Source organism: Eublepharis macularius, chromosome 6 (genome assembly GCF_028583425.1).
Source record: "Eublepharis macularius isolate TG4126 chromosome 6, MPM_Emac_v1.0, whole genome shotgun sequence".
Classification (NCBI taxonomy): Eukaryota; Metazoa; Chordata; class Lepidosauria; order Squamata; family Eublepharidae; genus Eublepharis; species Eublepharis macularius.
Window position 1 is genome coordinate 43092145 of NC_072795.1, and position 27564 is coordinate 43119708.

The window sequence follows — 27564 nt, forward strand, 5'->3', positions numbered from 1 at the left end:
GGCTCATTCACATTATTAATCCTTCTTTGTGTCTGTATTTTAAATGAACAGACAAGTTGAAGAGACTTAAAAGCAATTTAAGCCTCATAAATGAAGCATCTCTCAGCCTGTTGATCATCACTGCAGTTGTGGTTTGCAAGGATTCCATAAGTACGCAGCAGCTTGGGACCAAACCCGAAAAGCTGCCGGGAGTTCTATGAATGAAGCTCCCAGGATTTTAAAATTTATTTAATGAGCTTTTAGGCCACAGCTTGGATCAAGATCACAGCACAAAGGGTGGAGATTTTAACATATTTGCATCAGTGGGGCAAATAGTGGCTCTCTTGGGTTGTGTCAGGTAATGGTATGGAAGGAATGCTTAAACCTACTCTCCTTATGACTGCAGTTCAGATCCAAATTGGGGCACTACATGCTTGATAACTGAAGTAAACAAAGCCACTTGGAGCTCCATTCATGGAAATCCCAGAGTTTGTCAACAGTTACTATTCTTTGACATCTAGGCTTCCAATGTTTGGCTTTGCCTATCATTCCATGCTTCAGTAACAACATTGATTAGAGTTGTTCCAAAATAGCTATTCTGCTAAGATTGCAAGCTTCTTTAGAAGAGTTGGCCCATTAGCAGCAAATAGAAAAAGCTCTGGGACTGGAACACTTTCACCACCCTGCTAGAAATAGCCCAGTATCTACGCCTCTTTTTATAGCCAGTTCTTTCTCCTCTTACAATCATGCAACAGCAGTTCCTGTCATTAGGCACAAAGGTGAAGCTGTAAAAGGGGAGGACTTCTCATGTGCTGCTGGCATGACCATCAGCTAAATCAGCTGGAATTGTAATTCTGACTTTTTTCCAGTGGTCATTGATTATTTTAGGGCAGGGAGAAAAGGCTGATAGAATGCTAAATAAATAAATAAATTACAGACTGTAAGATGCACAAAAGACCCGCTGTGTCAAAGCAGGCAGGGCTATCAGGTCTATCCCTGATTCCAAAGCAAGTGGGAGGAGTAATTCATTTCTGGATAATGTGCCCACTTCAGGAGAAACTTTGTCAGTAAACATGCCCAAAGGCAAATACTTTTATTCGAAAGATAATGAACCACAAACACAGAAGTGCTCTTATGACCCAGAATTCAAGCAGGATAGTTCTACCTCTCGGCCCACCAGCACCATCACGACCCTGTTGACCTTGTTGACCTTGAAATCCTGGGGGTCCTCTTTCACCCTTTTCACCTGATAAGCCCTCTTGTCCTGGTGAGCCTAGTCTACCTTGTTGCCCAGGAATAAATGGACCTGGTTCTCCCTAAAATAATAAGAAAAATAAATGTCACATTTAAAATAATGTGGAACAGACAATTATACCGTATCTTTTCCTTACATCATTTTAACCTCTTTCTATTCAGTCACTAAAAACTATTCTAGGTTTGATTCATCTTAGCATGTTAGGAAACCACTCCTTATAAAACTTTTCATTCTTGGGAGGTTATTGATATATTTACATATATACACAGTGTTATGTGAAGCCTCTGGAATTATTTGTTATTTTAGCAGGAAATTTTTTGTTATTCTAGGAACTATTTGGTCGACTGTATACAAGCCTGTTATATAAGTGCTTATTTTATCTGCACAGCTCCTTATGTTGTGCTTTGCTTGAAGGATGACAGGGTTGAGCCATATGCTTGAAGAGTGTGACAGGTTGAGCCTTGTTCTCCTTTCACCATTTTTAAAACATCTGCACTGGGTTCCAGTTTGTTTATCGGCTCAGCTCAAAGTGCTGGTTTTAACCTTAAAAGCCTTAACAATGCTGGTTATTAAATACCTCAGGAAGCACTTCCCATATGAACATTCCAGATGCTTAACATGTGCCAATAGAGCTCCAGTTTTTTATTCATCTTATGTGGAGGCAAGATTGACCTCCATGAGGAGCACAGCCTTTTAGGCTGTGACCCTTGAATTGTGGAATACTCCACCACTGGACTTTCATTCATAGCTTCTTCATCATTACTTTTAAAAGGCAGTTAAAATACTCCTTTTATATTTGCTTTTGGTGCTTTTTTTTTTTAAAAAAAAAATCTTTTTACTATAGTTCTGCATATTGGCCCTGCATATTGCATATTGGCCCTCATTTGTTACTCATGCAATACCATAGATCCGGAGCCTGGGTGATGTGTAGATGTACTAACATTGTTCATGTAAACCCTCTGCATCTGTCAGGACCCAGTACCTTACTCACCATGTTACTGCAGCTAGAGGGAAGCCTAAAACAACACAGCCAACTAGCAGAGGGAAACCACAATAACAGGACTAATCAATTACATAACAAGAGTGTATTTAAAATTTCTTTTAAAGTGCACAGTGCTACAAAGTTATTAAAGAGACAGACATAAACATGAAGTATTAAGTCTGAACAATATCCAGTATCAAACAGTCAGCAGAAATAATTAATAAAGCAGTGTTAATCTAATAACATTTCAATGCCAGTTACAAAAAGGACAGGAGTAAAGCGGCGTCAGCATTTCAGCGTGTCAGTGTTTCAGCATATACAACATTCCAGCAGCAGAGATAAGTATACAGAAGAAAGGAAGTATCCTCTATTAAATATTTCTTTCTCTTATCTTCAGGTGTTGTTAAAGGGAATGAATGCCTGCAACTCGACAAGATAAAGGAGCCAGCAAATTACTTGTTTTGTAAATTTACTTTCTCAGGAGTCACTTAACATTAACACCCAAGTTCCCCCAAGAGGGAAGCCTAAGCCTGAAGGCAGCAACAACACCACTCTGCAAGTGGGGACTAGGAACTGCAGTCCAGGGCAGCCCAGCAGAGGCAGTTGAGCCAGTCAGGAGAGGACTGGAGCTTTATAAGCTCAGACTTTGCTCCTCACCTGTAGCAACCTTGTCATGTGAACTATTGCCTCCTCATGATTATGCCCCCTGCTCCACTACTTGCTCCTGGAGTCAACCTTCTGCCTACTTATGGCCATGTCTCTTGACCTACCAACGGCTCACCAGATATGATATCACTGTTGCCCATGACCACACTTCCTGCCTTGGGCCTAGCCATCACCACTTCCCATCTGGGTCTAACTGGACATGGTCCAAGCTGTCTCTAACAGAGTAATTGTTTTTCTAACCAACCTTTTCTCCTGGGATTCCAGGTTTTCCAGGTAAACCTGGTTCTCCTAATTTTCCTGGACATCCTGGAAGTCCTTCAGGTCCCTGAGGTCCTTTGTCTCCTAAAAGATTAAAAAAAAAAAACCTTGTTACATGACATAAAACAGGTCTACATTGGTTTGTGTATATGGATACATGTTGATATTTTTCTTGCTATTAGAGAATGTTTTATGAACTAAGGTAATATATAGAAACAGAATTCAATTGCAAGAAGCTATCATGGAAATGCTGATGCCATAGACACTGCATTGTGTTTTCCTCCTATCAGCTCTACTTCTAGATTTTCCTGGTTATGCAACATTCTTTCATTTCTAGTCTTTTGAAATGAACGAGGACTGGAAAAAAGTACAGAATGCCCTTTGTATGTATTTACCAATTACTTTTAAATTTAGATTAGTTGCTTTCTGAAAAATAGAGGACACACTTTAATATGTGCAACTTCCCTTCTCTAATGAAAAACACAACTATTCATATGTTATAACTAGCTTGATACCCATGCTTTGCTACAGTATTTAACTACTTTAAATCCAGTTACAATACTTATGCGTATGTAACATTATTTGGTTTGTGGGTTTTTTTTGTTGGTTTTGTAGTATAATAGCATAGTATCTGAGCTTCACAAAGGTGTTTGACTAAAGCGAAGCGTGTTGAGGGGATGAGGTGTGGAATGCTGTGAGCCCCAATAAGACAGCCAGTTTGGTGTAGTGGTTAAGAGCGTGGGACTCTAATCTGGAGAACCGGGTTTGATTCCCCACTCCTCCACTTGAAGCCAGCTGGATGACCTTGGGTCAGTCACAGCTTCTAGCTCTCTCAGCCCCACCCACCTCACAGGGTGTTTTGTTGTGAAAACAATAATGACATACTTTGTAAACTGCACTGAGTGGGTGTTAAGTCATCCTGAAGGGCGGTATATAAATCGAATGTTATTATTGTTATTATAATAAGCCCACATATGCAAATGACCTTGAAAGGCTGGCCCAATCAGGGAAGAGTGGCCAAGCTGGCAGTGAGTGGAGGCGCAAGCAGGCAGCAACCTGCGAGCTACCCAGGGAAGCTGTATCCCTTTGGGAAAACACATTTTACCCCTTTTTACTCCCTTAGGGGGTGAATTTCTTAAAATCCCTTCTTAGTGGATGTTTACATCATTAAAGAAATGTTCTCCCCAAATTTCATGTTTCTAGGTCTAGGAGGTTGGGCTGGGCATTGATGAGTCAGTCAGGACACTTGTATTTGCTAGGATCATCAGGCTGCTGGGTGAGCTCATTCTAGAGCAGGCCATGTAGAACTGCCCACGTGAGAAGCAGTTGTCCTGCAAGTCAATTCCTGTCACCTTCAATATCTGCCCCTGGGACTTGTTGATTGTCATAGCAAAGCAGACCTTGAGGGGGAACTGCAGTCTCTTGAACTTGAAGAGGTTATCTGATGGTATGAGTGGTATGCACAGTATGAACAACAACTCCCCCCCCCCCAAGCACTGCCAGTGAACAATGGCCTTGATGATGTTCCTGTGGAGGGCTTTCACTTGCAGTCTGGTGCCACTGCAGAGTTTGGGTGGGTTGAGGTCACCTTTCCCTTGGACTCAGGACTTGCTGGTACTTGGCCATTGCTGCTCAGTGCACTGCATAAGTACAATGCGCATATTTCTTTGCCGCATCTCTAAGTTGCTTCCTCTTTTTAGCATCATTGTATCTTGCACAATGTCTACCAGGAGGCTTCTTGAGGGCAGTAGAAGGTGATGGCTGCAAGAGGTGTGAGGTGGAGTTGGACTGAGGGAGGGGTGGTGTGGTGGGCACTTTGGCCGGTTCATGTGAGAGGTTCACAATGAAATGGCCCCTAGAAAGGTCATGCACCATCTCCCCATGAACATTTAAAAACTCAGTTGCCATACTGACTTTTATATAGAATCCCTTTTCAGGAATCTTTCTTCAACTGTCTGCAGTTTCCTTTACCTGATCTTTACCTCAGAACACAGTGTTCCACAGCTGACCCATCAGCCTCCCAGCAACACAGGAAAGCCAGGCCCCGTAGGGAGATTGGCAACCCTAGAGGGGAAGACTGGGAGGTGTATTTTTACCTCAGGACACATTCAGTGACTCCCAACAGCAACTGCATATTTTTTAGAATGTTGGGGTGATGACCAATCAGGCTGCATACGCAAATGACCTCAGGGAAGAGGGGCTGAGTTGGCAGTTGGGGAGAAGTCTGCCAGTCACACAGAGAAGCTGTATCCCTATGGGAAAACACATTTTACCCCTTTTTACCCCCTTGGGGGGCAAATTTCTTAAAATCCCTTCTTAGTGAGCCTCTACATCACAGAAGGAATGTTCTCCCCAAATTTCACATTTCTAGGTCCAGGGGTTTGTGCTGGGCGTTGATGAGACAGTCAGGACACTTGTCTTTATATATATAGATGAAGATATTATTGGGATTTCTGGCTGATTTCTCCATATATGTTTATTACACCTTTCTCTTATTTTATTACATTGTTTTACTACTTACTACTATATTTCTTTAAATTAAAAATAACTTCATTACCTTTTAGACCAGGTTGCCCAGGTGGTCCGACCACTTGTAAGCCAGGATCACCATTTGGTCCTGGGGAGCCTGGGTTGCCACGCTGCCCTCTGGAGCCAACACTGCCTATCAAAAAATGCAAAGCAATTCTGAAACATGTATCAGATTACAACCCCCTGCCCTTGGATCAGAAATCCAGACCCTTAAAATCCAGGGCTAGAAGGGGCGTCATCTATTTAGCTCACATGAGGACAAGAGAAGCCAAGGAACTGTCCTGAAAATTCCTCCAGTACCTAGGGTTGCCAGCTCCAGGTTGGGAAATTCCTGGAGATCTGGACGGTGAAACTGGGAGAAACCTGGAGAAAGTGGGGTGTGGGGAGGGAAAGGACCTTGGCATGGCATAATTCCACAAAGCCCACCCCCCAAAATAGCCATTTTCTCTAGGTGAACTGATCTCTGTGGCCTGGAGACCAGTTGTAATTCTAGGAGATCTCCAGCCACTACCTGGAGGCTGGCAACCCTGCTGTTACATCACAGTCTCTGATTAGCTCAGAGCTGTGTTATATATTATAAAGGGACAAGTAGAAAGACTTGTGGAGGGCATCTCATTTCCTCTCCCCCACATGTCCTCTTTCCCTTCCCTGCCCCCCATAGTCTTTCCCTCCTTCCTTCCTACCCACTTTTGTCTGCCCCTCTGTCTTTACCTTTCTTTCCCCATCCCCCAGCAGCCTCTCCCCTATAGGCCAGTTGTGTGGTGCCAGTTGAGCCAGGCCCAGTTGCATTTGGGAGGGGGGAACCTGCAAGGACTTGTAGGGGTACTTCACTTTCACCTATATTCACTTCCTCACACTGTATCTTCTTTTCCTCCTCCTGGCAGCTACCATAGGCTCACCTTTCCCTATATCCTTCTCTCCAAACCCACTAAACAACACACCATTATCTACCTGCCCCCCATCTTCATCTATATTTATTAATTTACTTCATTTTTACCCTATCTTTCTGCATTCAGGAGACCCAAAGCGGCTTACATCATAATCATCTCTGTATTATTTTGAAACTGACCCTGAGAAGTAGGTTAAACGAAGAGTGTGTGATTGGTCAAAGTCACCCAGTGAGCTTCCACAGCTGTGGTGATTTGAACCTGGGTCTCCCACATCCTACTCTGAAACTCTAACCACCATAATACACTGGCTTTTGGGTGTGTGTGCTGTTGAACTTGGGTGAGTCATGCAAGTCAGATGATAGCAGGTCATCTGGTTAAGGTGGGTTTTTTTAAATATTTGTTACTGTGGTTAAAATAGAAGCCTCTAAAGGAAGAAGGAAGGGGACTGGATGGGTAAGTGAAGCATGTTGTGACAGGACAGCAGCTGTACCCTAGGGGGCAGACTGAACTGCAGTTCTTAGTTTTGAGTGCTGAGGAAAAGTGGTCAGTGTATCTAGTTCAGTTAGACAGTCAAGAGTCAGTTAATGGTATCTAGTTCAGTGAATCTGTGTGGAAGTCTTTGTGAGGGTAAGGAGAGTTATTCTGATATTTTATGAGTAAATAACTGAGGAAAATAAATCTTTGTGACTGTTTATTATTTACTTATTATTATTAAGTAGCAACTGTGTGGTAAAGTAGTCTCTGTGACCAGGACTGTGAATAAACCTTTAAGTATCTATACCTATTTTGAAACCACTAAGCTTATGAATGTTTACTGACACCAATACTTATAAATACTCTGCAACAATTACACGTGTGCACTAATTAATAAATTTTGTTTTTTGTTATACAAAACACTTTTTACCCCACAGTCCCCCCTTCCCCCAACACTGACTGTTCCATCATACTACCATCTACAGCAAATACATCCATTCCTAAGTAAGACCTAGAGGGAACTAAAGCAAAAGCTTTTGGTAGCAGCAATAATCTAAGAGAACACTAAGGAAATCAGGGAGACTGTAATATATAGGTCACATAAAGTGAACAAAAAGCCACAAGATATAATGCATTTTTTGATCCTATAAAGTAGCTCGAGAAGGCTCAATTCTGATTAGGGCTGTGGCAATGAGCAAGGGAATGTTAAATTCATCTCCCTGCGTAACAGAGCTCACAGCAGCCCGGAGGCCTACTTTCAATTGGGAAAATGGCACAAGGGAAATATGTTAACCCTCCACATTAATTCAATTCAATTCAAATACCTTTAATGGCATACAAAGATTTAAGACAGCAAACAGGTCACTATAAAATTACACCTACACATTATTACCCAGCAGCAATCTGACTCTCTCTCTCTCTTCCAGAGAAGTTGGTTTTTTTGAAGGGTTGTGGTGGTCAGATCACCTCAGTTCTCAGCCTATTCAGTTCATTATTTTTATTTATATATTTAAGCTATAATTTCCTTCACAGTGGGGACCCAAAGAGGCTTACAACATCATTCCCCACATCCCCATTCTTACAACGCCTCATTGACTAACCCAGGGTCATCCAGTGTGGTTCCCTGGAAGAGTGCAGATTTGAACCTGGGTCTCCTGGTCTGACACTCTAACCAGTACGCCACGCTGGCTCTCATTTTTTTTTTGTTTGGATAGTAGTTTCTACTTGGTCAGTTTGACAATGACCTTTTGCTCAGTTCTGTAATAGCTGAACTTGAAAAGTATCTCTCACCTCTTCCTCCTTGTATTCCAGATCGGCCATCTGGTCCCTGAAGTCCAGGAGGTCCAGGAACTGCATTTATTTTACCAGGTTCACCTCGAGGGCCTTAATAACCAAATAACCAAAAACGTATAAAATATGCAACTGATATTTTTAAAAAATCAGCAGGAACAACAAGATTCTCCAAGACACATCTTGAGAAGTACCACTATGTCAACTGCAATACAAGAGAACTGGTCAAGGACTACATGCATCACAAATTACGAATTTCACCAACAAAATGTTTGCATAGGGTACTGGAAAAGTACTTGTGCATTAGTTAGGAATGCACTCAGATGCCCAGGCACAAAATATATTTTGTTTACATTACATTGATGGCTCCTTTCCTCCCACCTACTTTTTGACTGCATGCTTGTGAACTGTAGGTTAATCAGTTTTAATATGTCATTTGTGGAATCCATCTCCTCCTTCTTCAGCCCAACATTGACACAGCCAGTACATCCCTGAGATGTTTATGATCATATTGAACACCTGTTGTTCCACAAATTTAAGCAACTGATGTGCCTCTTGCAACCTTTCCTACAGTTTGAGGAACAGAATACATCTGAGAAAATTTAGATATTTTGTCCTATTCCTATGGAAGAGAATTGTAATTAACATTAATATTTACTTGTAAACATATTGAGACTACTTTAATGCAAGGAAAATTTCTGTAATGGTAGTCAAATGAGAAATCAAAGTTTTAAAAGCAAGAAACAATAAAGAAAATATATATTCCACAGAATTCTGTTAGGTTGTCTGATACATTTTGGTTACACAAGGTATCTGCCTATTTAGTGCAAAATCTATGCATTTACTGTAGTTGGTTGTTGTGGGTTTTCCGGGCTGTATTGCCGTGGTCTTGGCATTGTAGTTCCTGACGTTTCGCCAGCAGCTGTGGCTGGCATCTTCAGAGGAGTAGCACCAAAAGACAGAGATCTCTCAGTGTCACCGGTGTCACTGAGAGATCTCTGTCTTTTGGTGCTACTCCTCTGAAGATGCCAGCCACAGCTGCTGGCGAAACGTCAGGAACTACAATGCCAAGACCACGGCAATACAGCCCGGAAAACCCACAACAACCATCGTTCTCCGGCCGTGAAAGCCTTCGACAATACATTACTGTAGTTGGCTTTCAAATCTACCACTGACATCACAGTCAAGATTAAAATAAATGGGAATTTACTGACCAGCTACTCCACATAACCCAGACAAACCAGGAACTCCTTGAGATCCTTTAGGGCCTTCCATTCCTTGTAGTCCATATCCTGGTGGTCCAGGCAATCCTGCCTCTCCAAGAAGACCTGGTCTACCAATTGTTCCTGGAGGACCTCTATCCCCTTTTGGACTATCAGATCCCTGAGAATAATTTAGAAGACATTGCGTAACCTATACTGCTCAAATTCCAGACTAATGGCTATGTTGGTCTGTTTCAGCAGTTAAGATAATAGCTCAATTCACATGTAATATCAAACCACTGAGACCTGCAATGCAATCCTAAGTAGAGTCACATCCATCTAAACCCAGTGAAGTCAATAGGTTTATAGAAGGGTGTACTCTTCTTAGGACTGCACTGCTGTTCAAGTAAGGCCAAATCATGGTTTGCTGTTACATCTGATCTAGCCAAAAATGTCCTGTGGCAATTTAAGGAGTAACTAATTGACTGCAATATGAATTTTCACACACTGCTCAGATACTCATGCTAAACTAGTAGCACAAAACTGGATACAAAAGATATGTAAATTATTTCCTTCTCTTTACAAAAATCTACTCTGTTGAATTGAGTTCTCACAAATCCAGTGTAATTATATGCACATTTATTTGGCAGTAAGCCGTACTGAACTCTTTGGACTAACTTTTCATTAAAAACACGTTGTTGTTATACTTAGGGTTTTGTGGCCATTTTATGCGGTCTTCCTATTCTATATAGAATTGGAGGCTGCCATTGTTTCACCATCTTTTCCCTAGAAGTCAAAGGTGCAACTTGATATCAACTCTACCCATTGTCTCTAAAATCTGCAGGGTATTCTATATAGGATGCTTATGAAAGGCCTCAAGATCCCCCTCTTCCAACTTTTTAACATTTAGTCTGATAAATTCAGGAAGTTGGCATACTGTTTTATCTTTTTGGCTGTTCTTAATAAAAAGTATCAAATTTTGAATTACTCTCTGTAATGCTGATATATAATATTATTTGGTAATGTGGTGCAGAAATTCTGCTTAGTTCTACTCATAGAAAAGATTGTTAAGTTTTGAAGAAATTTATTGAAATCCTCGACTAGAATTGCTCTGCTCTAATAAATAATCTGATGCACAGTGCAATCTTTACATTTACGTACTTATGTCATGCTACTATGATTCATCAAAGGTTTATGATGCAAAAAATAATGTACCCTTTTATTTTGATCATCACAAGTTACTAGACAGAAGCATCTTTAAATTTCTTTATGTTAGTACAAAACACCTAAACTAAAAGGGATAAATGATTACTGACCACTATAGGTCTGCCATTTAGGATTCACATGGTATTTTCCAGATGTTTCAGATATCATAATGATATTATGAAAAAACATATAACATATGTATGCAGGTACAGTGAACATATCCTATATCTTCAGATATTTTGCAATATAGCCAAAGAAATACAAAATTAATATGGCTGCACTGTACTGTTTATGAAAGTGACATGTACTAACCTGTTCTCCCAAAGAACCTCTGGAACCTTTCAATCCAGGTTTTCCAGGTAACCCATTTGCACCTTTTTCTCCTGTGCATCCTCTGTGACCTGGTTCTCCTCTGTCTCCTTTGGAACCTTCTGATTGTGCATACCCTGGCTGACCTTTCAATCCTTTAAGGCCTTGTTCTCCCAGAAGACCAGAAAGACCCTAGAACATGTGTTAACAGTATCTATGTCAAATATAGTAGTATGATTATGAATCACTATACAAAGGCTGCACCTGGATGAGACACAGCTCTCACCACATACAAAGCAGGTTCTCCCACTGTTTGCTATAGCAGAGGAAAGCACCCCAGGGCTGCATACGCACATCATTGGATACTGTGCTATTGTTGCACTATAGCAATCACTTACAATTGATGTGGCTTGTCCAATGGCTGCTATAGTGCAACAACACTGTAATATCTAGTGATGTGTGGATGCTGCCCAGTTTATTCATGGAACTCCATTTGCCCAACTATACAAAGGATTCTAACTAAAGTCCTGCCTTCGCAATGCAGAGCTACCAATCAATTAAAACTATCTAAAAACAAAACTCCTGCAAAAACTTAAATCTTACTTGAATGCCAGGTGGTCCCTTATGCCCAGGGTCTCCTTGGGATCCTTTAGGGCCAATTTTTCCTTCCTCACCTATGATGGAAACAGCACGACTTAGGAGAAGAAATAGGGAAAAAATAATCAGGCTAAAGTAATAAGGCATATCCTACTAGTGCTTATACACTTTAAATGGATATTCTGAGAATGACATCAATGGCGTGGAAAATTAAAGGCTGATGATTAGGATATTAACATCTTCCCATTTTTGAGTTCCTAATAATATAAAAATTGTCTTTTTTCAGTATCTTTGGAATGTATTGATCTTACCTGGAAAATATTACATCTGCTTTAACATAGTCTGACTGAATATTGCATTAATTATAGCAGTATTTCTATGAGTTCCTTCACAGTATTTTCCAAGTGTAATTTATTATTTATTTATTTATTTCTTATAAGGCTGCAGTAAAACAGGAGAGCAGAAATGAGCAATATATGTGGGTTGCGTAGATATACATTTAATTTTCTGTGAAAATGAGGGTGAGGTTTGATATTTGAGGGACATCATGCTAAGGTCATTTGGACATTGGCACCTCAACCTTATGTGTATTTACTTGAAAATCAATCTCATCTAAGTCTAATGAAAGCTTGCTTCCATATGAATTTGCGTATAAGCTCTGAAAGCCTGATCCTATTAAGCCAGAAGTATCTGCAGACGTGATATAAGTAGCTTGTGCTGCCCCAAATGCAATCAACCCTTATCAAAAGCAATGATTGGCAGAACCAAAGTGCACTCAAACACACCTAAGCAGGATTCATTGATTAGATATGAAACAAGAATATTCCAAGGAAGAAGAAACTGGTATGTAATTGTTAAACTGATAAAGTACATTAATGAAACAACAGGCTCAAACAATAGGGTAGTTGTTCTCTGACTCTCAGTATCTTTTTGTGGTTCCCAGTATGGTGGGAACAGACTTTTTATACAGCAACCCACAACTGGTGGAAGCCTGAAGCCCTTTATAAATTAGAAGTGTTTCTACCTTCTACGTTATAAAAAAGTTCATAGGATAATTCTTTTGGGAGCACTTTTGGCTAATGTCAGCACAGTTATCTCTGTGGTCTTTACTGTTATTGGTTATCATATTTTAATTCTGTTAACTGGATTTTTTAATTGATTGTTAATCAATTAACAATTGATTGTTAATCTTGACACCCCACCAGGAGGCAGGAAAAGCTAGATAAATGAACATCTATGAATTAGGTGAATTAGATCCAGGATTTGTCTAGTTCAGCATCTTGTTCAAATAGTGGCTTGGGAGATGCTTCTGAAAAGCCTTAAGCAGAGAATGAAGGCAACTGCCCTTCTCAATTTTTGTACCCAGCAGCTGGCATTTAGACTGATTGCAGAGGTTTTGTTCAACCTTCATGGCCAATTTATTAGGTCATGATATTGTATTATTTCTTGAATTATGTCAATCCATCCTTTTAAACTAAATCTGCTTAAGATGGTGCAAAGATGAAATATTCTTTAAATTGAAATATACAATCAACTGAAAAATATCCCTACTCCCCCATATATAAAACACTCTCTGCTATATTTTATCAGTTCTGCTATTGTTTACCTTTGATTCCTTTTTGACCCTCTGGCCCAGAAACACCAGCAGGGCCAGGTGCTCCAATAACATAAGTACACTGGTTACATGGGCCTGCATCGTCACCTGCAGTAAAATTATGTGTCTGTTAATGGCTATGCTGGCAAATCATCTCTGTCTCATAAACACAGAGTGCCTCAAGCAACCATGGTTATACATCTAATCCCCCACTGCATGTTTTCTGTATCCACTGGCATAGAAGCTCCTGGGAGTAAGTGGCTGAAATAAAAATTTCCAATATTTAATTATTATCCATCAACATGGTAAAAAAATCTGTTAGTGTTATCAGGTAATCTCGAAGTATAACACCACATTAACATGCACTAAGAGTATTCTCAACAATGAAAAACAGGAGAGCCTATACAAGCAACAATTTACCACTCTGTTTACTACATATTTGACACATGGTAATGTCATTATCAATTGATATGATACAAATAACCAGATTATCACTGAGGAAGTTTAGTTGACTGTATGGATCTCAGAGTAGAATTGTGTCCCTCTGCTCTCAGTGTGATGAAAAGTAATATAAGCACATTCTTTGTCTAATAAATCTTGAGAGAGTATTGTGTGTTTGGTCTCTGTCTGATATCTCTAACTGCTATCTTCAGTTGTTTAAATTTAGAAAGATATTTGCTAGCGAAATAACTAACCCTTAGCTCCACTATCTCCTGAAAGTCCTGGAGGCCCCATGCATCCTTGACTCCCAATGGTTCCTGGAGGTCCTTCTTTAAAAGTTATTGTACCTGTTTATGGGTGAGATAAACAAAAATATAGTATTATACCATGCAAGTAATTATTATGCTAGTTTCTGTACAGGTCCTATGGATTTAAAGGGACTGCAGTTTTAGGCTGCATTAATGCAATATCATCAAAAATATGGAAGATAGAACCTAATCTCAAGCTATGTGTATGAATAATATAGTAAATGCAAGAAATGCATTAGATCTTGACAATTTAGCAGAAATATTTTGGCAGGCATGTCAGATAGTTGTAGCATTTATTGGTCTACTCTTAAAGTAGCATATTTTGATCACTAATGACTAGGTTCTTTTTCTGTTACTACATATAAAAGGAGGGGGATTATAGTGAGTAAAACAAAGAAAATGTCTAAACGTACTTTTTGTATCTCCATATTAAACAAATCTGTTCATTGTTAATTTTCTTTAATTCTTCTCTTAAACTTTATTTTGAAATTGTTACACACCAAAAGGAATAATCATAAATAAAAAAAAATATAAACATACTACAATGCAGGGATCCCCAGATGTTGAACTTGTGGGCACGTCTGAAATTAGAGGGCACACCACAAAATGGTTGCTATTGGTGGAAGGTGAGCTAGCCACAAAATGTCTGTCATGGTTAATAGGGCCAATCAGAAAACATAAGGCAGTCCCAAGCTGAATCTCATTGGATGGCATGGAGGCAACTGTTTCTGAATGGGTGTTACCTGATGACAGAAAGGTGATTGCTCCTGGGCTGTTTTGAAGCATGTCATGCTTCAGGGAGATGGTGGAAAGCCACGATTGGCTCTTTTCATTCATACCAGCGTGTATAGTTTGTAAAATGTCACCATACTTTCTTTAATATTCAACATGCCTTGGTCTTATTTTTTGTTCTGTGAAATTGGACATTGTTCTTCACTAAGAGGTCCAGTTGCAGACATTGCTATAATGCCAGAGCTGTGCTGGTATGATGACAAAAACCTTCTGACCACATATACACACGAAGATAAACTACATTGCTCAACCTGGTTTTCCTGGAGAACCTGGTGATCCTGCTGGGCCAGGTCTTCCTGGGAATCCAGGAAATCCTGGTGGTCCAATAGCATTTGTGCCATGTTTCCCTCTATCTCCTTTATTTCCTTTGAGGCCTGAAGCACCTTGTGGACCTCTTGGACTAGGTCTTGAAACACCTATGACAAAAGTTTGTAATTAGGCACATGTTGAAATGACTGCAATAAATAAACAACATATTTTACATCTTCTGTTTTGATTATTATTTGTACATATCAGTGTTTGGAGTCATTTAGAAGAATTTATATTAACATTTTTAAAATGTAGTGCTTTAGAGGCTACTCCCATGTTAGCAAAGTCCCCAATGATCTGGGGGCAGAGAAGACAGAAAGGGGGCCAGATAGGGAGCAGCAGCCTGCTGAAAAGGTGGCAACCAGTCAGCTTATATCATCAGCTGTTTCCTGTGAAGAGCATGAAAACCTCCTTACATGAACAATACCAAGTTGTTTGTGAATAAAGACTACTCATGAACAAAGAGAAAGAAAGCAGGAAACAGGTATGACCAGAAACCTGCATATAAATAACAGAACATGAGGGAAATGGAAGAGGAAGGAGGTCTATCACTATCTCTAATTAGAAAACAAACCACAAGCTGGAGAGGAGGAAAAAAATGGGTGCAGTTTTCCTGTCTTCTGAGGGATGCTTGCTGATCCCCCTTGACACAACATTTAAAACAAAATAGGCAAAATCTAGCAGTATTCATGGGATATTTAACCATTTTTATTAAAATGCATACCTGGCCTACCAGTTGCCCCAAAAGGACCTTGTTGCCCTACAGGAAAAAAAATAAATTAAGGTTATAAATTGGTATTAATTTAGGTTATTTCAAACTAGTCTACTGTGAAAGAGGGAAGGAGCAATATCTCCCGCTGCTTCTGGGCAGTTTTATATGTTATGGTGGGGAAGAGAGGGTGACAAGAGGTGGTGGGTAGAGACAGGAGGTAAGCTGTCACTGTGAGGAGCTTTCAAAATGGCTTTTCCCACCTGCATTCTGAATTAATAATAACAACAACAACATTCAATTTATATACCGCCCTTCAGGATGACTTTACACCCACTCAGAGTGTTTTACAAAGTATGTTATTATTATCCCCACAACAAAACACCCTGTGAGGTGGGCAGGGCTAAGAGAGTTCCTAGAAACTGTGACTGACCCAAGGTCATCCAGCTGGCTTCAAGTGGAAGAGTGGGGAATCAAACCTGGTTCTCCAGATTAGAGTCCTGCGCTCTTAACCTCTACACCAAACTGGCTCTCACTGATACAGTAGACCCTTTCCTTTTTTGAGGGGGAGGGGAATATATTCCTGGGCACAAGTGGTGAAATCCATCCAGTAGCCTCCCAGTAGCAAAACAACCAAATTTCCTGCAAAATTTAATAATGTAATTATTGTGATGACAGTGAAGTGGGAGTAAAAACAGGCTGCAGACAACAACACGTGAACAAGTGAACAACCACTGAAATCACAAATGGAAAAGGTCTACTGTACGTTCTACTACTCTTCCACCTCAGGATTCTAACAGTTGTATGCTTCAGGTCTACGCATAACAATTGTGTGTGTAGACCAGAAATAACTAACCCTTGTGTGTATAGACCTAACCAGTCCTAGCTACTAAGGTTTGCTGGCATGAGGGAAACGGACACTCTGAGAGTCCATTCGCTTTCTCCATCCCCATTTCTTCAACAGAAGCATGTGACACATGTTTTTTCTATGCAGATGTTTCTTTCCAGCATTGGCAGAGTGCAGCAAAACCATGCTACGTGACTGAAATCTGCTCAAGGTCTCTTACCAGGTCTCCCATGCTGCCCTTTAGGTCCTGGGGGGCCTATGTAGCCTTTATTTCCTTTTCCACCAGGCATCACATTGTAATACTCTGTCTTAAAAAGAGAGAGAAGAGGAAGAAAAGAGAGAGAAATAGTAACAATGAAGAGAAAAGCACAGCCATCAGAAGCAAGATTTTGTCACAGATAAACTATCATTGTGTGATGGATGGCTTTCCAGTTTCTTTCAGAACTCTACCTCCTGCATGTCTGGAAGTACATTTCTTGCTTCTGGCCCTTCAGTTGTTTACAAACCAAACCAGAACATGCCCCTTGCCTGCACTGGACTGCGCATCTTGGCCGTGGTCTCATGGGAGATCATAACCAGTTTTCCTGTATTTTGAAACGCGAGCACCTGGGGCCTGATCTCTTCTGGACATTGACATAAAAGTTCAAGGTTTTGAGGGGTCCTGGGCAAGATACCTTCCAGTCACCCCTCTCAGTAAGCATACTACCCCCTTGAGCAAAAATACCTCCAGGAAAAGGAGGTGGAACGCAAGTATTTCACACTCCTTTGACCCCATCAACATTGGCAAGGGTAACAGATGTGTGAAAGGGTCATGTTTCACTCCCTTCAGGCACCTTGTCCAATGTGAAATGGAAGATTGCCCCAGAGATCTCATAGGTGCCAAATGAGCAGTTTTCTATTACTGGTGAGAATGGATGGTGCATGTGGCTCAAGTCAATAGGGGGCCTTCTGATGGGCCATGGGCCTCTGCATATGTCCTGTCAAGTGGACTCTTGTTGCTAGTTCTGGAGTTCAAAAACTAATTTATGCTATGCTATTGGTGTTCATGTATGTGAGTAGCATGAGTTGTTAAAAGAAAAATGTCAAAAAATCCATTGGTTTAACTGGGACCATAGAGTCCTTGAGCAAAGCTGAAAATTTATCTCAGACAATATGACATATTTTCCCCATTGAAATAGACCTTTAAAGATCCATTGTCTCTTGCTTTAGTTTTGTTTGGGTGTGATTCTCTGATGTGATGTTGGTCCACTTGCTTCTCTTTGGTTCTGAGGGGGATTCCATTCCCTTGCTTTAGTTTGCTCCTGTTGGGCTAAGCTGCAACAGTGTCCCTTGTTTCATTTTGGTTTGAGTTGAATGATTCTCTGATTAAGAGTTGAGTGCTTCTCTGATGTGATGTTGGTCCCCTTCCTTCACTTTAGTTCGGGTTGGGGGGGAGATTTCATTCCTGTGCTTCAGAGTGGTCCTGCTGGGTTCTCTCTGGGATGAGCTCAGCTTGCATTTGGGAGTGTGCCTTGGCCATGGCAGCCTTGCCCCAGTGTGCTTCTGCAATAGGAGTCAGCTTTGAGCTTTTCCCCATAGGAAACAATGAGTAGCTGAGGGCACCTTGTTCAGGGGCCCATAGAATTGGTCTCTGAGGCCCAATCTTCCTGAAATTTGGGGTATCCTTAGAGAACTGTCAGAGTAGGTCCCCTGAAAATTTGGTGGAGTTTTCTTGAAAAATATCACCTCCTTTCCCCAGATAGCCCATAGGGAATAATAGAGAATGGATGGGGGCACCTTCTTTGGAGGCCCATAAAATTGGCCTCCGGGGTCCAATCTTCATGAAACATGTGGGGTCTTTAGAAGATGGTCAAGAGTAAGTTTCCTCCAAATCCAGTGAATTTTGGTTGAAAAATGACCCCCCCACACACACAGCCCACCAGATAGCCTCCAGGGTGATTTTCCCATAGAAAACAATGGCCGAATTTTTCAAAAATAGCCAAACCGAATTAGAGAATCAATTGGAAATTCAAGGAATTTTTCTTAGAATTTTTGGTGCACAGCCTTACACCCTTAAAAACAAATTTGAATGGTTTTTCTTTTGGTTTTCCTTTTGTGGATTTCTTATTAGGAAAGGAAAGCAGGTGGAATATATACTTTTAAAACATTTTAACTACTTAAAAGTGAGACAGATATTAGTACAATTAGTATTAGAGGGTATGTTATCCTAATTTTGAAATATAAAGTGCTATATCAAGGCAAACACTAATTTGCACTTACTGGACCTTGAATTCCTTGGTGGCCAACTTCACCTTTACTCCCCTGCATTTAAAAAAACCAAACAAAACGAAAAATATAAACTGGTCAGAGTGAAATAAATCTGAGAAATAAATTATCAATCTAAAGAAGTCAGAACCAGTAAACCATATTTTTGTTTCCCATTCAAACCAGAATTTATTTATTTATTTTATTTATGTCATTTATCGTTTGTCTTTCTCACTGAGACTCAAGGCAGATTACATAGTGAGAGATTAGTACAATCAGTATCAAGGGCATTTCCATACAGTGTCAAGGACATTTCCATAAACAATGTCATAGGATTTTACAAAGATATAGCATTAGCAAGGATCCAATACAAAGTTGAAGATTTGCTGAAACAGAGCATAATCAGTTCTAGGGCTGACATTAGATAACAGGAAGCACAGGTATTATATAGGAGTACATATTCAAAGCAACAAATAATATGCAAGGCAACATAGTGGTGAAGTCTATGGTCCCTAACTCATTAGCAAAGCATCTGAGACACCCTCCCTACAATACTTCCCTCCTATCTGAGTAAAAAGCCTTTTAGAATAATTCGGTTTTGCATCATTTGCGGGAAGCCAGGAGAGTGAGCACTTTCCTGACCTCCTCAGGCAGGCAGTTCCACAGGGTAGGGGCCACCACAGAGAAAGCTCGGGTGTGGGCTGCTGTTGATTTTGCCCCTGTGCAGGCTGACACCTGTAAGAGACCCTGTTCAGATGAGCAAACCTGCTATGGAAAGACATAGGGAGGGAGGCAGTCCTGTAGGTATGCTGGGCCAAGGCCTTGAAGGGCTTTATATGTAATAACCAAGACCTTGAATTGAGTACTCTAACTGATGGGTAGCCAATGGAAAGACTGTAGGATGGGAGTGATGTTCATGCTCCTGCTCGCTCCTGCTAACAAAGCAGCTTCCAAATGTGAAAGCTATGCAGGAAAGTACATGCACAGGGCTTGTTTATGTTGTGGAAACCATGGTTTGGCATTGTCTCTGAAACCCATTTTTAGGCAATGAATTTATTTAGCTAAGCCCATTTAACAAACCTGATAAAACAAAGTCACCTTTTCCATTACTGTGATGGACATCCCTCTTTACATTATTGTAAATACAACCAGCCATGTATGTCAGGGATTAGGGAGAAAGTTCCACAGCAGAGTGTATTGCTTTGCAGCAGGCCTGCATCACATCTTTTGTGTGTTTGTGTGTGTGTGTGTGTGTGTGTGTGTGTGTGTGTGTGAATGATTAAGCACTGCCAGTCTACCAGAAACTCTGGTATTCAAACAAAGATCTAGTGTCAAAACTAGGAGTGCCATAAAAAGCTCTCTCTGTAAGATAAATTATACCCTCAGTTCTGAAAGGCTAGTCATTACATTCCCAGAATGTGACATTCCTTTGATTGGCTCACGTCAGAAAATGATCATGGGGTGGTGGTTATTGATGGATGGTCTAAGCAACTGCTGGGATCCAGCACTGATTGTTGCCTATATGGTTCTTCCCACAGTCTTTGTATTCTCATTCCTTACAGGTAGCTACATCTCTTTCGACACCATGTCCTTTGTACCATCTTAACAAATCCCTGATCACAGCAGTTTGGCCCTCTTGGCATAAGCATGCTTTTGTCTTGCGTACAAAATTCTGCTTCTCTTGTTTCCAGTTCTCTGGTCTTCTTTTGTTATCCTGTAAGGCGCATCTCTTACAAGGACTTCCCTACTTCTACTCTGGAGATTGGACTAGGCAAGGATGTCCTTGTCACTGTCCTTGCAGATTACCAGTTTTATAAACATTGAAATGAGAAATCATTTCCTTTCATTAGACAAGTATAGAATTTATTAGTAAACCTGAGTTACTAATTAATTTTTGCTATACATTTTTTTAAAAAATCTTGCTGAACATCTCTTTGAGACAAAAATTGAAATACACATTTTTAATTAGTTAAATAAAAGGTTATGACATTGAACTAGAAAGATACTTACTGTCAGAATTTCCTTTTTTAAATTCCTAATTGTTAGGCAATGACATAGACAGCAAGACACACAACAGAAAACTATCACATGTACCCACAGTTTGGGTAAGTTTATTGTGTGTGTTTTTTTTTTACCTTGAATCCAACTTTTCCAGGCAGGCCTGGCAAACCTTGATCACCTTTTTCCCCCTGCAGAAATATAACTGGTTTAATATACATCTTAAAAAACTTTGCCAGTTCTGAACCATCCAATGGTCCATATTTTATCTGAGACAGAACTGAATTCGAGGGTTTTGCACTGGTATCAATGTGTATTTGTACAAGTTTTCATGTAGAGTAACTGCCACTTCAGCAGCCTGAGGTGAGGACAAGGGCTATTCTGCTGCTTCTGGCCTGACCAAGCACCTATCCTCCATTGGCTGAACATAGGCAATTATAGCACCATCATAGTTTGTTGCTAGGAACATTCTCTTATGCTGGTTCACACTTGCAGGGAAATGAGGTGGCAATGAGGTGTCAGGAATCTGAAGTCATAGATCCAGAGGAGTTAGCCGTGTTAGTCTGTAGTAGCAAAATCAAAAAGAGTCCAGTAGCACCTTTAAGACTAACCAATTTTATTATAGCATAAGCTTTCGAGAATCAAGTTCTCTTCTGATGAAGAGAACTTGATTCTCGAAAGCTTATGCTATAATAAAATTGGTTAGTCTTAAAGGTGCTACTGGACTCTTTTTGATTTAGGAATCTGAAGTGGTATTAGTGTACTATTTTAGACTGCACATGGAGGGTCGCATTCTGGAGTGCTCCCCGCTGTTAAAAACTCCCTAAAAGCACATCAAAGAAAAACAGAGAAAAATAGCCCTTTCTCCCTGCTGTGCTAGTTTTATATTTGCTTGAAGTTTTTTTTAGCAAGACATCATTCTTCACCCAGTCTAAAGTGATATAGTCCATTCTACCACTGCAGGGCTTTGCCACATTGGTACATTATATTACACAGTGCCACATCATTCTCCTGCATATGTGAACAAGGCTTCAGTTGAGAAGTGGCTCTTCTGCCCTGCGTTGCCTCTTCCACCCTTCTCACTCCACTCTATGGTATCTCTTTATCCAGTAATGATGGAGAATAAGATACAGACTGCCATTTCTTTTGCTAGCATCCCAAGGCCCTTCCAAGCCTTAAACTGTCATGATCATTACTGTACTTTTATACTTATTTATTTATTTAGTGCATTTTTATTCTACCTTTCCTCCAAAGTGCTCAGGGCTTTATATACATTCTCCCCTCCTCCATTTTCCCTCACAGTAACCCTTTGAGGTAGGTTAGCCTGAGAGAGTAGGACTGGCCCTGTCATTGCCAGTAAGTTTCATGGGGAATAGGGCTTAGAAGCTGGATCTCTCCATTCCTAGTCCAGTACTCTAACCACTACGCAACACATTACTGAATGATGCAAAACGATGTTCTGATTACCTGGGAGCCAGGTGGACCTGGGGTGCCATCCTTTCCAGGCTTTCCCTAATTAAAAAATCAAAAGGAAATGAAAAGAAAAGCACCCAAAATAAGATGCATGTGACAGCTATTACTGAACAAAATAGGAAGATGTAATTAGTTCTTCCCATGTACAACACATCATTATGGTAAAGTATGATTCAATAAAGTTGAATATATGGAAGTATGTATCTGTTTAAGATATTTTATACGGCTTTTCAATCAGATAAAGATGATGACAATGACAGCAGCGACAACAAGAAGTTAAGATATCGAAGGAGGGACGTAACAGGAGAAGCCAGGCAAGCAAAGAGCAGATAAAAGCAATCGCCCAGCATCAACACTCTAAACAGTCAGGCAGGATAAATCAGAAAAGGCAAAATGAAATAATTACATCTTTATTCCCATCCCCAAACAAAGGCAGGGAGTGTGCTTACCACGAAGAGAATTCCTCACGTTATGGATCAGAACTGAAACTAAAAATCTAACACTATCAGCCTTATGAATAAATAGGAACTTTTCCAGTATTGCTTTGATAAAAATAAATATATTTTAAAATTATAAATGTAAGCCTGACATTGTCTGGCCCAATGAAGTTTCTACAACAGTACTGAATTCTTTTTTTACAAACACCTGTCAGCCACACAAAAAAGTTTACCCACCTCAGAGCCTGGGTCTCCTAGGTCTCCCTTTTCACTTTGAAAATCACCAGGTAAACCCTAAAACAGAGATCCACCAAACCATAGTGGGAGGGGTTTCTTAAAAAAACATTCTACTACATCAAACACACAACTTACATCTTGTTATAATATATTTTTAACTTCTATAGCTTCATAAACTTAAAATTGCCATCAGTAAATATTAATCAAAGCCACCACTATGCAGTATAAGTTCACAATGCTTATGATAATCTCTTTATTTCATACTATTCTGTGGCCAGATTCCAGATTCTTCTTTTCCTTCCACCAAAATTTAGAATTTGAAGAATTCTGAGCTTTTACTAACACATGTAATGCTCCTAAAATATTCATAAACATCTTCCTAGTCCAGATTCACCAAGAATATCTCATTCTGCACATCCTCCTTTTCACTAAATACTCATCTAGCACTGCAACTGACAGGGCCTAACTACATGTTATATTTTCCTCGTGTTCTCCTTGGGTTCTGTCTATGGATATCTACTGTAGCTCCCATGCTCAGAACTCGATTCCCAGGAATGTGGGGGCCTGGTTTGGATCTGGACTACAGCAGAAAAGGAGAGATGGTGTCAATATCCTCACATGTCATTTTCCCAACTTAAAATAGCCCCAGGGTGCTGCTATTTGTCCCAGTGGGGAAATTTCCATGTACTGACTGGCTGCACAAGTTTCCTCTGTGGTGCAAAAATTGGTTCCTCAGTGCCATTTCAGATTTGGAAAATAGCACAGGGAAAGCTTAAGCCTTCTTTCCCCCCACACCAGGGGCTCTATCCAAATCAGGTCCCGTCACATTTGAGAACTTTTCCCTCCACCACACCCTAGGAAACTAGGGCCCAGTGGGATTTGGTATCTTTCCGCTGGGCCTGCAAGATGGAGATGTTCCGCCAGGCATTTGGCGGGGGCTAGGCTGTCCTCTCACTGGCCATGCCACTGAAGACCGTCCACCACCCATGCAAGAGCTCATAAGTGTGGCACAGGGCATGATGTAAGAGCCAAGCCCTGCACCTAAAATGCTGTATTTTAATATTTATATCCACCAACTGAGAAATTTTATTGTATATGGAATAGTGTTTTAATGTTTATTTATAATGTTTTTATTGTTTTTAAACAGCATGTTACAAATTGTATGCTGTTACACTGCCCTAAGCCCATCTGACGGGGACGGCAGTCTAGAAATGCAACAAACAAACAAACAAACAAACAAACAAACAAACAAACAAACTGAATTCCCAGGGATGAATGCCTATTGTGTGGTTATGGTCTTCGCCATTTCATTTTACTCTACACCTAAAATAAGGCTCTGATTTATAATGTTTACCACCAGTAAAAGGAGCATCTAGAAACACAGTTCTTTTTATCAGCTGCTGCTATTTACTATTTTCTCAACTGATCAGGATAGAAGTGTTGTGCTGTCCTTTTTCCTGGTCACTGTCTCATCCTTGTTCATTATCAGAGCGTTTTAATATGTTTTTTTCTCCCTAGAAATTTGAATTTTTGTCACAATTCAATGTGACAAAGCTATGTCACAATTCCAGATCCCAAATGATTATTGCAAGACAAAAACATATATACATAATATCATAAGAGTTCCATGTAGGAAGTACATAAGGAAAGTTCATGATTTTAAAATATACGTGAAGAATCAACAGGCATATGATTTCAATGAAGGTAACTCTTTTTGCAAATTCAAGCGGGCTCCTTATAATTCTAGTATCAGACATGCAATCCTAAGAAGTTCACCATCTAAGTCCATTCAAGTCAATGCTGCTGGCCTCCGACTATTAAATCAGGAAGACTGTCAAGCCCTTGACACATCGTTGCACATGGTCAGTGGACTGCAATCTGACTGATGCCTCCCAAATTGGAAAGGCTTGTTCTAGTGTGAATGTCCTCAGGGCAACATTTCTCCCACAAAAAAAGAAAAAGAAAACTGTCTTAGGAGATCATGAATCTTACTGCAAGAGAAGTAAAGGGGGTGAGGTTCCTTACTCCTTAACCCTTTCATCATAGGCCTCCGCCCCCCAAAAAATTTGTCCTCCCCAAGTGGCACACATAGGAAAAAGATGTGAATCCTCACTTTTAGGTAACTTACACAAAATTATTTGCATATTGATTACAGACACTGAATGAGGCACTCTGACTAGCAGCTCGTTACTTTTGAAGATGAGTAATGTTTGGAATTTCGCCTTCTCGATTTTGATCTAGTGTACTTACTGATCCTCCTGATGGTCCGGGGGGTCCCTGAGATCCCCTGTCTCCTTTATCTCCTTTTAATTCCTGTCACAAAAATAATAAAATTGATAGTCATTCAATGGATCCAGGAAAGGATTAAAAAGCATAATGCGTGAACAGGAGATACAAGCAAGACACTAACAGCGCCTATGCTACAATAGACCCAACAGCATAATATAAAGGCACAAAGGCAGATTACTTATTTATATTTTCAGCACCTTTTAAAACACTGCTCATTTCCCAGAAGGAGTGTCGTTTCACAATTTCCTTATTTGTAAAAATCAGTTCAGCATAAGAACTGCCAACTGGGAATCTCAAAGGGAAAAAGTGAATGGTGAGAGCCGGTAGAATGGAAGATCAGGGCCAGGGACAAGTGGGTTTGAATCCCTGCTCTGCCACCTAATGACCTTGGGCCCATCACAATCTTTCAACCTAACCTACCTCACAGGGTTGTTGTTGTGAGGATAAAGTGAAAGAAGGGAGAACAATGTATTAAGCTGCTTTGGGTTGCCATTAGGGAGAAGTGTGGGTTATAAACAAAAGAATAAAATAAGACAGTCTTCCAGCTCTTTTGTCAAACTGTTAATAGGGAGTTAGAGGGATTTCTAGGGACAATTGCTGCTAATCCCAAGATTTGCATGAAGTACAGATGTTAGTGCTGAGATATCTTAAGCTACAATATTCCTGATTTTTCAAGACATAGAGCGTTGTAACTCTTCTTGATGGTTTCTGCTGTGCCATGCAGGAATGTAGATGCTTGAAAATCAGAATACATATTGCAAGTATTTTTGATTAATTACAGTGTAATCCTGAATAGAATGACACCCTTGTAAATCATTGGGTTTAAACAGACTTTGAAAGGTGTAACTTTGCTCAGAACTGTACTGTTAGTGTTTGTTGTAAATGATACTCATGATTGATATTGTACTCCTACCGTTGTATTATCAGCTCCAGTTAGTGTTACAATAACAGTTCCTGGTGGTCCAGGGGGGCCGATTAATCCACAGTCACCCTGTCATTAAAAAGAAATTATTGGCATTTAAAAGAATTGCTGTTGCCCAATAAAGACCATGTATGCAGGTATACCCTAATTAAAATATTACGTTCAAAATTCTTCTGCAATACCTAAATATGCATTTTGTAAGTATATAATAATGGATTTGCTTAAAATAGAAATTTTCACCATGAGTAGAATTTGGCCATAAACATCTAAGAATGATTCATATAAAGTACATAGAAATGTCTATTTTTTTTTAGGAAATGGCAGAGAGCTTGCTCAACTGACCTGAATGAGCAAGGTGATCTTCAAATCTCATTTGGGCAAATATATAAAGAATGCATTCTTAAGAGTCAAGCTACAAGTGACGCCTGACACAGGTTGGACACTTGTCAGCTTCCCTCAAGTTTTGATGGGAAATGTGGGCATCCTGGTCTTGCAGCTGTAATGGAGAGCCAAGCTGTAAAACCAGGAAGCCTAAATTTCCCATCAAAACTTGAGGGAAGCTGACAAGTGTCCAACCTGTGTCAGGCATCACTTGTAGCTTGGCTCTTACTTAATTTAAGTCATGAATGCTCATGGGTCTCAAAATGTAGCTTCAATGGTTACCCCTTACACTAGTGCAGCCATATGACTATTCTATGAGAGCATGGTATCTGAGCATGACAGCCATATGACTATTCTATAAGAGCATGACATTGGGGCAGCTGACTCATTTGTAAGAGGAACAAATTGTATCACTCTATATGGTGCGGATACAGCTCACTTACTTGCAGGCTCTCAATGGACAACAAAACAAAAAGAAATAATGGTTACCTTTTTACCTTTGGCTCCAATGACTTTAATGCCCATGAGACCCTGCAAAGAAATATAAATGTGCTCTTAATATTTTTTTTCAAATCACACAGTAGAGGCAACTCAACATTTGTCATTCATATCAAATTCTGAAAATACCTTGGGCCCTGGAAATCCCAATATTCCTCGTTCTCCCTGAAAGGGCAGAAACAAAGTTTAAAAACATTCAGTCCTTTACTTGAACTTTATTATGTTCTCGTTCCAAGAACAAAAAGACAGGGAGGTGCCTTAATATCCATCTAATACTTATCTGAAATTTACTTTAAGCATGAAAATCAGGAAGGATCACTTGCAGAAGCAAAACTGAACAAAGATGTGGTTCTGAAAATATTAATACTGATAAAAAACAATTTAATAATCAAATACTATTTTAAAATCAGTTGTTATATCATAGTCTGGGATCTGATATTTTTAAAAA

At 40.1% G+C, this 27564-nt stretch overlaps 1 protein-coding gene across 1 annotated transcript in view; it reads right to left on the reverse strand.

Annotated features, from left to right (window-relative positions):
- COL4A3 (collagen type IV alpha 3 chain) overlaps positions 1-27564 on the reverse strand; it is a 115463-nt gene that overhangs the window by 47995 nt on the left and 39904 nt on the right. Inside the window, exons 11-30 of the mRNA XM_054983010.1 lie at positions 27246-27281; positions 27108-27149; positions 26229-26306; positions 25277-25339; positions 23027-23083; positions 22347-22391; positions 21017-21070; positions 18897-18938; positions 16858-16945; positions 15806-15841; positions 15024-15188; positions 13927-14019; positions 13244-13339; positions 11644-11714; positions 11044-11232; positions 9538-9706; positions 8324-8416; positions 5698-5802; positions 3127-3224; positions 1145-1295 (exon numbers count right to left, since the gene is read on the reverse strand). Of these exons, the coding sequence (XP_054838985.1) occupies positions 1145-1295; positions 3127-3224; positions 5698-5802; positions 8324-8416; positions 9538-9706; positions 11044-11232; positions 11644-11714; positions 13244-13339; positions 13927-14019; positions 15024-15188; positions 15806-15841; positions 16858-16945; positions 18897-18938; positions 21017-21070; positions 22347-22391; positions 23027-23083; positions 25277-25339; positions 26229-26306; positions 27108-27149; positions 27246-27281 (1771 nt within the window). The remainder of the gene's footprint in view (positions 1-1144; positions 1296-3126; positions 3225-5697; positions 5803-8323; positions 8417-9537; positions 9707-11043; positions 11233-11643; positions 11715-13243; positions 13340-13926; positions 14020-15023; positions 15189-15805; positions 15842-16857; positions 16946-18896; positions 18939-21016; positions 21071-22346; positions 22392-23026; positions 23084-25276; positions 25340-26228; positions 26307-27107; positions 27150-27245; positions 27282-27564) is intronic.